This window comes from Capsicum annuum, chromosome 3, assembly GCF_002878395.1.
Source record: "Capsicum annuum cultivar UCD-10X-F1 chromosome 3, UCD10Xv1.1, whole genome shotgun sequence".
Taxonomy (NCBI): Eukaryota; Viridiplantae; Streptophyta; class Magnoliopsida; order Solanales; family Solanaceae; genus Capsicum; species Capsicum annuum.
The window spans coordinates 172,958,415-172,969,197 of record NC_061113.1 but is presented as its reverse complement, the minus strand read 5'-3'; the positions used below and the strand labels follow the sequence as shown (position 1 = coordinate 172,969,197).

Sequence of the window (10,783 nt, the reverse complement as noted above, 5' to 3'; positions counted from 1 at the left end):
GAGGGTGAAATTAATTCACTTGAAAGTTGTTAAGGGGGTAAATAATTGCCCAATTAGTTAAGGGTCTAAAGAAAGTTTTCGCGACAAATTCGGGGGGTGGGGGGGTGATGTCCTTTCTCAATTTAAAGACCTAATTTCTAAGAATTTACTATGAAATGGAATAAAAATTGACCAAAAAAATAATAGGAACTTACCAAGGAGTCTTAGGCTAACTTATCTTAGCTTCAATAGATTATGCCCCAATCTTTCCCTCTCTTTAAGCTCTCAAATAATGGAAAATAGTGCAGAAAATGAATGGGAATTTCGAGTGAAAAAGGGGAATTAACAATCCTCAAGTGCCGCTTAAGCGGTCACCCAGTCGCTAGAGCGGCTCCTTGACCACTTAAGCGGTCTGGCACGGACGCACGGGCAACGCTAAAGCAGTGCCTAGGACACTAAACCGATGTCCGCTGAAACGGACATTGATCGCTTAAGCGTCCAACGTCGCTAAAGCGACGACTGCTTAAGCGGTCAAATGGTCACTTACGCGGTTGCACCATCAACCTGAGGCATTGGACTTTTTAAGTCCAAAATGGACTCCAAACGGGTGCTCGGGATTCGTTCAGAACCCCATGCGCTCAAACAAACTATGCTATCATACAAAATTCGATACTTTGGACTCAATGAAACCATTGAAACTTTCATCCGAGATTGTTTAGACTAAATGTGGGGCCCACACCTTTAGTTTCATTTGCACAAAATCCACCCAATAACCCAAAACGAGTTTGAAAGCCTTAGGACCTGAACCAAAGGTCCCCCGATCTAAAATCAACGTTCCGGCATGGATGGCGTTGGCGAAATTCTCATCTGAGGTCGTCTACTAGGAGTTTTGGCCAGAGACCAAATTCCTTAACAGCGAAAGCTCCATAACAGGGAAATAAGCCTAGAATCAAAAGGGACTGTCTGATAATAGAACCAACAGTTCCGACAAGTCACAAATTGACCTGTAGCCGCTATGGAAAGGCTCAAAACACCAAAAATGCACGTAAATAGAGGAAATGACCTAGAGGGTCATTACAGAAACTAACCTAGGATCTAATCGACATGTACAAGAGCTACTACGAGAAAATAAAGAATAACCAGGACACAACTTGCACCGAGAGTAAGTGGGAGCTACTGGAACCACAGAGTCATGAAACCATCACTAATCCCTGCTAAAGACTATACCCCGAAAAGGGTATAGCAAGTGTAGCATCAGTACAAACCACACATATTAGTAAACCTCATCGGTTGACCCGAATCAGACTACACAAGTATAACATAAATATCCAAGGAACATGCATATAGATGAACTCATTCCTGAACCCATAAGGTTCCCTTCCACCCCTTCTATAACCTCATCATAGGTCCCAAGACACTACTCTACCCTCTTTCCACGGCCCTATTAACCCGAACCACCAAACCCAGTTCACCTCATAACTACATACGACCCTTTCCCTTCCCTATCTCGTCAACCTAGAACTATCAAATCAGACTCCAACCCAATGGGCTTCCACCACCATGAGTAACCCAATATGTATGCCTAAGAGAATTAAATTGGGAAGGTTCACACTATCATGTCCCAAAGCAACTCATGCCCTAATGAACATACATTCAGCATATAGCAACAAGCAGCAGCTAAAGATCAAGATCAGCTAACAATCAACAAGCTATCACCAAGTCAAATCAAATCAAGCCAAGTCCATGCAGGTAAACAATTATGCAGTTAAACCACAACCATGTCAACAACCTTACACTAAAAAGGGGCAGCCCGGTGCACTAAGCTACCGCTATGCGCGGTGTCCGAGGAACGGCCTCACCACAAGGGTGTATTGTGTATGTAGCCTTACCTTGCATTTCTGTCGGAGGCTGTTTTCAAGGCGTGAACCCGTGACCTCTTGGTCACATGGCAACAACTTTACCAGTTACTCCAAGGTTCCCCTTCATCAACAACCTTACACTAACAGCAAGAATCTCGAAATGCATGACCAATGCCCGAATCACATAGAGTCCCAATATGTACACACAAATCAAGCTATAAACAGAAATCCCGATTCACTCATGGGACCATATACTTACCTAACCCTCGTACATGCATGACGTGTAGGGGACAATTATCGTCCATGTATTAAATACCAAACACAACCTTGTTTCACTAATATTCCGTGAGAGCATTCCAAATACCGAAACATCTCATATTTAGAATAACCTGGTCATTCAATAAGCAAGTAAAGCATTTCATTGACCAATACCAAACAACATGCATTAACCAGCCATACAAGTAGTTAATACGAACTTACAATACACGTTGGATTAACCACAATACCATAGTTATGCTATTGTTGGGGCCCTAGCCATGACACATTCCCCATACTAACCCTAAGAAACTTGAACCGAAAGTACCACCCTAGGTTAATCGGGAAATACCTTCCCCCACACCTTACCCAGTATCATTCCGTTCTTTAGAGTTCAGTTAACACTCGATAATCACCTTCCTACTATGACACAAATGTACTGCAAGAAGAAAACCCCAAAATAGCCCCATGCAACATAACATGAAATAATCATATAAACAGCACCTAATATATAGACTACCCACCTTTTAATCGGTTTTTACCATCCAATCTATATGCCCGAAGGCCTAGACATGAAGTCTCCTATCCACATAGGACAAATTCATGCTTTCTAAACCGAGTCAATGCTACAAATTTAACCTTAATTTACCTGGATGTCAACCAACTATAGGAAGGACAAACAAATGCAATTCCCAACCGTATGGATGGTTATCACCGAAAATACATGGGTTTGGACCCATCCGCACCGCTTTCTCCTCTTCTCAAAGGTTCCAAAGCATGGGAGGTAGCCCTTACGGGTTTTGGAGCCTCCCCACGTCATTTCACCAAATGGTATAAAGGGGAAGTAAACCCGCTTAATGGCAAACTCTGTCTGATGTCACACCGCTCTAGCGGTCTGCCTACCACTATAGTGGTACAGCTATAGCAGAATAAATACCACTATAGCAGAATGACGTCGGCCCACCCCCACTATTTAGTGATCCAAAACTCTACTCCACGTCGCCCTGCATAATTTTTCTAATGAAATCCCGATGATACCCAGACTCCGTACTAATGTCGAGACGTTTCTAAGTAACAACGGATTTGGTCATTACAACCTCTAGGGGTGATAAACAAATCCCAGAACTGGCTGGTCATTTTGCAACGTAGAAACAAATGGCTAATTGTGTCTCTACATTTTGTTCGCATAAATAACATCTTGAACAAAGTTGAAATCCTTTTTTTCTTAAATTATCTTGAGTAAGAATAACTTCCCTCAAAACCAACCAAGTAAAAACTGCCACTTGGTAAGTTACCAAGTTAAAAGCTATGTTGCTCGAACTCGTCAAAAATATCAATGGGTGCATGTGTGCGTGTCAGATTCGCCAAAAATAGTGTATTTTGAAGAATCTGACACGGGTGCGGCATCGAAAGTGAAGAGTCCGCACAACTTAGGTTAAAAGAAACGGCCACTTGGTATGATACCTTTACTTTCCATGTAAGTTTCAAAGGTAAATAACTAAGTTGTGATCCTCTTGATTCATGTCTTTGTATGTAGAGTCAACTGAGTAAAACTTTTTACTATGACTATTTGAGAGTGTCTTCGCCATCCTGCAGTCCCTTGCACTCTTACAAGGTGCTAAAAAGGTTTGTTAGTCTGTTCATTTCCAAATCATGCATCAGCATTCAAAAAGTCAGGTTCCACCCTTGTGTGGACCATACTTCATTCAATATAGACCCTGTCGTTGGTTCAAGTTATATATGTCAGAATATAGCTGTTTGAGGCTTCATACCCAACCAGTTATCCTCCCAGAAAAATATCTTCCTACGCATTGAAGCTCAGCTTTTCTCAAGAAACCTAGCAACAAGTTTCTAGGATCTCCACAGATTGGTATCGTAAGGATTGTTCACCCTCTGGTCTTCCAGAAGCATTCTTTCCTATATTTCCTACAATTTGAAGCATTCTTTCCTATATTTCCTACAATTTTGCAGTGCTTATGAGAAATTTCATCCATTTGCTTCCAAACCCCTCTTAAGCAATATTCCCAACAAAAACTTTCAGTTGACATGGACATAGGTTTTCTCAATGTGTAACTTGCACATGATGCTTGATTGTGTTTCATTCTATCTAAAGTCTATGCATCTATCAGCCATCAGTACAACATATGTAACTTGTCTTCCCTTTATGAATGTCATCTGCTATGAATATACCAATTTATGTATAACTTTCTCAAGTCTTTTAATGAAGATCTTAGAGATCATCTTGTAAATACCTTTTTTTTTTGCATAAAATAAGTTGTTGTAACAAAAAAGCATCAAGGAGATGCAAGAAAGATTACAAATCAAAAGTCATTACTCCAAACACTGCAAAAACCAATTAAGAGCTGGGAGTTAAGAACCAAAAGCAAAAAGCTCAAGGCTGCTAAGCCACTGAGAGGGTGAAATGATAAAATTTAGAAGGGGGATATTATCATTTAAAGGGGAAAGGTTGCTCCAACTATAAAGATTCAACAAACACTTAGATCTAAGAGAGTAGTTGGGAGTTGAAGTCTCTTCCACACATCTTTTGTTCCTTTCTGTCAATAAACACAAACATATGCAAGCTGGGATCATCTACCCGATCTTTTTTGATGGTCTTGTCCACTTTCCATGAACTCCAACTTTCAACTGCTTGTTTTAGGTTGAGGTGGGCTGTCCAGCTCCAGCTAATTCCAAAAATTGTCAAAAACATAGTCCAAAGGTCAGCAACAATAGGGCAATGCAATAGCAAGTGGTTTATAGTCACTAAGTTGTTTTGGCACATAGAATACTTGTTCACCACAGAAATGCCTCACTTTCTTAGATTGTCCTCGGTTAAGATGGCATTATGAAGGGTTGTCCAAAGGAAACCTTTAACTTAGGTGGGGAGTTTGGTATTCCGGACCAGCTTTCAGGCCAAGGTGTTGTCACTCCATCTGTTACATTAAAGTGATTGAAGCATGTTTTCACTGTGAAGATGCCAGTCTTTGAGCCCCCACCCCATCCACACACACACAACTTAAGTAGCTGAGGATTCATTGAGTAATCTGTCAGTAACCTGTATAGATCAGTGAGTTCCTCCAATTCCCAATCTTGCAAATTTCTTCTTAGATGGATATCTCATGTGTTGTCGTCCGTGTTATCAGCTACAAAGGAGTTCCTATAGTTAAAAGGAATATCCTGTGGTGAGAGTCTTTGAGGGGTTGATTGATCATCCACTTGTCTTTCCAGAACTTGACCTTGGAGCCATTTCCAACCTTAGAGAATATTTCCTTGAAGAAATCATCCAGGAGATTGTTGATATTCCAACGGCCGACACCATGAGTTGCTGTATTCTATTTGGGGTGCACCAATCTACCAAGTTGTCATATTTTGCATTCACCAGTTCCTTCCATAGGCATGTGTCTCCTTGGTTGTACCTCCACCACCACCTCAAACAGGCTATCGTTGTGTTTGCTAAGGTCCCTAATACCATGACCTCCCTGTTCCTTTGGCAGTATGACCTTATCCCATTTCACAAGGTGAAATTTATGCTCTTCACTGTTTCCTTCCCATAGGAATGCCTTCTTAGACCATCTAGTTGTTCTTTCACCTCAGATGGCATTGGGATGAGGGACATGATGTAGGTAGGTATGATGTCCCAGTACACTATTGATTAGGGTCAGCCTTCCTCCCACAGATAGATATTGCATGTTCCAGTTTGCCAGTCTCCTCTCCACCTTCTCCACCACTCAATTCCATATCTCAGGTGCTTTGTACTTTGCAACCAAAGGGAGACCTAAATAAGTAGAGTGGAAAGAGCTTGTGTCACACCCCAAAATTCCTGCCAGGGTATTCAAATCTGCGACTTCATTCACAGGGTAGATCTTGCTCCTCATCATGTTAATACGTAGTGCAGAGACAGCTTCAAATAACATGAGAGTTAGATTGAGATATAGAACTTGGAGAGTTTCTTCCCTACAAAAGATTAGGGTATCATCGGCATATTATAAGCAGGTGTAATGACTTGATTTTTGGTGAGCTTTGTGAATTATTCTTTTCTCTATGATTTGATCATTTTACCCCTCCCTGTGGTTGCTTTGTGGTATTTCTGGGGTAGGGTGTGGGGATGATTGGCACGGTTCCAAATGCATTTCGATGTGATTTGTGCGAGTTTGTGGTTTTTGGTAGTTAAAAGGCTTTATAGTTAACTTCGGTCAACATTTGTTGTTATGTGCATCGGATGGCAAAACGTACTGCGCTAGCAAATCCGCAACGTCGATTTTAGATTGGTAACATGGTTAGTGTTGTTTTACAACTTTTGTATCTCATTTGGACCCTCGATTCGGAAAGTTGTGAAATTGAATTTCAGAGGTCAATTTGGTAAAAATGACGTTTTTTCGAAAATCTGATATCGCCATTGAGTTCGAGTGTCGAATTTGATAGGGTAGCATAGTCCGTTTGCATTCTCGAAATTTCGGATGAATCCCGAGTGGTCCGCGGAGCCTTGAAATTTTCCAAGTCTTCAGGTGATGCACTACTCAGCTAGTGCATCCGCTTAAGCGACATTTTGGTCGCTTAAGCGGAGCTCGCGATCGCAGCAAGCTGGTCTCTTAAGCGACCAGGCTGCCAGCAAGTGGTATCGCGTAAGCGAGTCCCCCCATCACGTACACGATTGCCGCTTAAGCAGCATCCGGGTCACTCATGCAACATTGGCAAACTAGACGGGTATCGTGAAAGCGACACTTGGTCGCTTGCTTAAGCAATGCCTGGGTGGTTTAAATACCCTTTTTTTCTCGATTTTTCACCATCTTTGACTCTTGGAGCTTTGGGTTTGAGTTTTCGGGCGATTTCTTCCATTTTCAAGCTTGGGTAAGCACCAAATCACTATTTCAATTATTTTCTTAGATTCTTGTCATTTAAAGCTTGTTAAAACTCATTTTTAAAAGTGAAATTTGGAGATTTTTGCCCGGAAGGCCTAAACTAGTAGTTCTTCGATTTAAACCCCAATTTCAATCTGTTTTTACTTAGGTTTTCTTTTATGGATTCCGTTAATCATGGGTAGTATATTTTTGAACTAAAATTCTGATTTTATCCTTCCTTTTTGAAAATCCATTTTGAGGGTCCATCTTGACCCCAACTCCAAAATGGGCAATATGGGTGACGTTGGCTTACTTTTGATGCATAGATTTTATATTTGTATGTTTTAGTTGATCCTGAGTCTGTTCGTGAGGGGAAAGCTACGTGTTGAAGGCTGTCGAACCCGATTTTCTTCATTCGAGAAAGATTATGGCTTAACTTTCTTCAGACTGGGCTAGATAGTTAATACTGATATAAAAGCATATTATGGGTTGTGGAAACTAATCATGAAAATGGCTTTATTATTGTTTTGTGCCCGTGTGGGGGCCTATGTTATTGTTATTTGATGGTTTTAAGACATTATTTACTATATGTGACCGTGTCAAGTCTTATATGATGTTATTCGCCTGGTATTTATGTATTGGGTGTTCTTCTTCTTGGTGGGAAGATGTCCAAGTTGGTATTTATGTGGTATCAAATGGCATATTATTGTATATCTTACTTTATTGGTTTATGGACTATATAGGATCATGGATGGTTGGCTTATTGAGTGGATTTGTGACTCACATGGTTGGTATATTTGTTGGATTTGGTAATTCTTATTCTGGTTAGTTGTGAGCATTACATCCTCATATTATATACATTCATGAAACATTGGTACCACTGGGGCGTACTGGCTTTTCTGACAGAAAATGTGACATCTATAAAAACCCTCTGTCGATGTATGTGCCGAAGAGAAGTTATGGATATTAGATTGGTATTGGTTATTGGATTGTATATCGGTTGACGAACCCCCCATGGGTCCTACCTCGGGAGCACAGGTCTGTAGGTGTATACGGAGGTTGTGCGACAACTTCGTGCATCACATCATCATTATCATTATCATCATCTTCATGGCATTCTTATACATTGTGCACATTCTATGTTGTATTTCGTCCTTGAATTGATATCTATCTATTTGTGCTTATTTCTCATACTTGTATTTGGTATAGGTGTATATTTGTAGAATTGTCAGTGGAGACGGTGTGGGCTACCGTTGGGACATTTTCCGATTGCAGGTGAAGTGCCAAAAGAGTGTATTCTATATACTTTATTTTCTACTTTGCTCAGTCCTATGATACCTACTGAGTACAAGTGGATCGTATTCTTCCCTACTACGGACTTTCGGTGCAGATCCTAGTACGAGAGCGCCGCACGGTAGTTGATTCGGGCGGTGTTTGGAGTATTTTTCGAGGTAGCGGTCGGTCTATGCTTTCAGAGTTGATCTGCTACCTCATCTTGTTTAGTTTATGTCTTGCTTTCGTATTCAGAAACAGATTATGTTCCTTTTGGACTATCAATTGTGTATTTTGACTTCGAGATGTATTTACTTGGTTCTTACACGGTGACACCGGATTTTGGGAGATTTATGGTATCTTTGTCATGTATTTTTCCGCTATTATTGTATATGTGTGGTTCGGCTTCGCTCTAGAAGCCTTACCTTGGGTTTTGGTGTTGTTGTTCCCTTTTCATATCAGTTTGGGTGATAGGCTTACTTGTCAAGGCTTGACGCAACAAGTGCTATCATGACCCTTAGTTTTTGGGTCATGACAGTGGAAGATGGAGATGGAGATGGAAGTGCGGGCCATTTTCCACCTTGAAGCTCTCAATCTGATTTGCTTTGGCTTTGTCGAACATCTTGCTCAACCCCTCTATGGCTAAAATGAATAAGAGAAGGGAAAGAAGATCCCTTTGTCTAATTCCTTTTTAAGGGGAGAAAAAAACGGTTGGTTCTCTGTTCGCCAGAATGGAGTATTTTACAGTAGAGAGACGATATTTGATCCATTTGATTCATCTCTCACCTAAACCAATTTGCTTCAGCATATCTAGCAGGTAGTTCCAACTTTATCAAAAGCTTTCTACATCTGCTTGCATAAAGTCCTAGGAACTCCTTATTTTTGTCTGCCACCTAGCATTTCATTAGCAATTAAAGAAGAATCAACGATCTGCCTATTCTTAAGGAAGGCATTTTACTCCCCTGACACTAGTTTCCAGATTACTGTTTTGAGCCTCTTAGCTAATATTTTGGCCAGGATCTTATACACACTCCCTATGAGACTTATGGGCCTGAAAGTCTCTAAGGTGCAATGCAACCTTTCTTTTTGGTATAAGAGCTATGAAGGAGGCCCCCAATGTGGGAATACACTGGGTATGTTGTTGTTGTTGTTGTAGCTATGAATGAGGCATTGTTGGATTTGACCATGTGGCAATGCTAATGAAAGTGGCTGAGAACTCCCATAACATCATCCTTGATGAAATCCCATGCACTTAGATAGAAGGCCATTGACTCTTGTCTGGGGCACAAGAGTTGATGACTGCGTTTACCCCTTCGTCGTCAAGGTTTCTTTCTAGCTAGTTTTTCTCTTCCTGAGTGGTTGTTTAGATTTTCAAAGCACGCTTTGGGCCTTCACTGTCCGTCCTCCCTGTACAGTGCTTGATAAAATCTCAAGATTTCATTTTTTATTTCTCCCTTGTCTTCACAGATCTCTCCATCAATCATCAGTTCGTCAATTAGATTGCTCCTTCTCCATCTCCCTGGGTCTTTATTCTCTCCATTTTAGATGGTTTTTAATGAGGTCGCCCCATCTGTTTCCAGCCATCCTCCGCTGGCTTTGAAGATTTTTTTTTCGTCTAGAGATGGAGTGGGATACCCATAGATCTTATAAATGTTGAAGTTTTTCGTTGACTAGATAAGCAGCAACCGGCAGTTGGTGACCACCATTCCAGATGAATCTTCACTTGCTTCCACCACCACTCCCCTGCAAGATGTGTGCCACCATATATTTATTTGGAAACTCGAATAGACAAAGGCAGCCACCCATCTCATACATGTTAATCCCAAAGGCATTCTTCCAAGTACTAAAAGACCACTCTCAGATATCTGCTAGCATTGATTTCTCTTCCAGATCTTAGCTGAAGCTGCCCACCACACACCTTCCCAGCAATCCATTCTCAAAATTTTCAGCTCCTCTAGATATGGTAGTTGTGCTTGCACGTGTTGATTCGAGCTTCAGCGGATTCCTTCATCTGTCATTTACTAGTTCTGACCAAACCTGCAAAAAGGAATCTTTCGATATTAAAAGCTCCTTTGTATTCTTTAATAAAGTTCTCAATCTTAAATGCAATGTCACTCCACCCTGCATTTTTTTTGAATAAACCCACAACCACAAGGTTGAGAGCAAAATGTATTAAGTGGGAATTGATCCCTAGTCCTCAAGGTAAGTAACTCAACAGTCAAACAAGTGCACAACTTAACCTTCCTGCAATGTCACTCCACCCTGCATATAACAGTCTAACTATTTTCTTCTTGTCCAGTCACTATGCTTATAAATAAATCTTCCAAATTCGTCATGTTTCCTTGAGCAACATGATACAAGTATGATCATGATCATGACACTTTTGAGTATTTTTGAAGACTAGTCACTAAAGAGCCCTTTTGTCATTTTGTCTATTATTGTAATGTAGTATAAATAGAACATTGTAGGGTTTATTTCTTCAGTTGATCATTATTATTGAAGAATACTTCTCTTAGAGTGAGAGAAAGTCCAACTGAAACTAGGGCATAACATAAGGGTGGAGTCTCTTATGTGTTGCAT

General features: G+C 40.7%; 1 protein-coding gene across 4 annotated transcripts in view; it reads right to left on the bottom strand.

The window, feature by feature from the left end:
* LOC107863691 (acetolactate synthase small subunit 1, chloroplastic) overlaps positions 1-10,783 on the bottom strand; it is a 40,270-nt gene that overhangs the window by 10,266 nt on the left and 19,221 nt on the right. Inside the window, exon 10 of one of the 4 annotated variants that reach the window (XM_016709753.2) lies at positions 4,047-10,240. The exons of the other annotated variants lie outside the window; for them this stretch is intronic. Coding sequence (XP_016565239.1) covers positions 10,211-10,240 — 30 coding nt within the window. The 3' untranslated portion in view covers positions 4,047-10,210. Of the gene's footprint in view, positions 1-4,046; positions 10,241-10,783 lie in introns of those variants that run through there. 4 annotated transcript variants of the gene reach the window in all.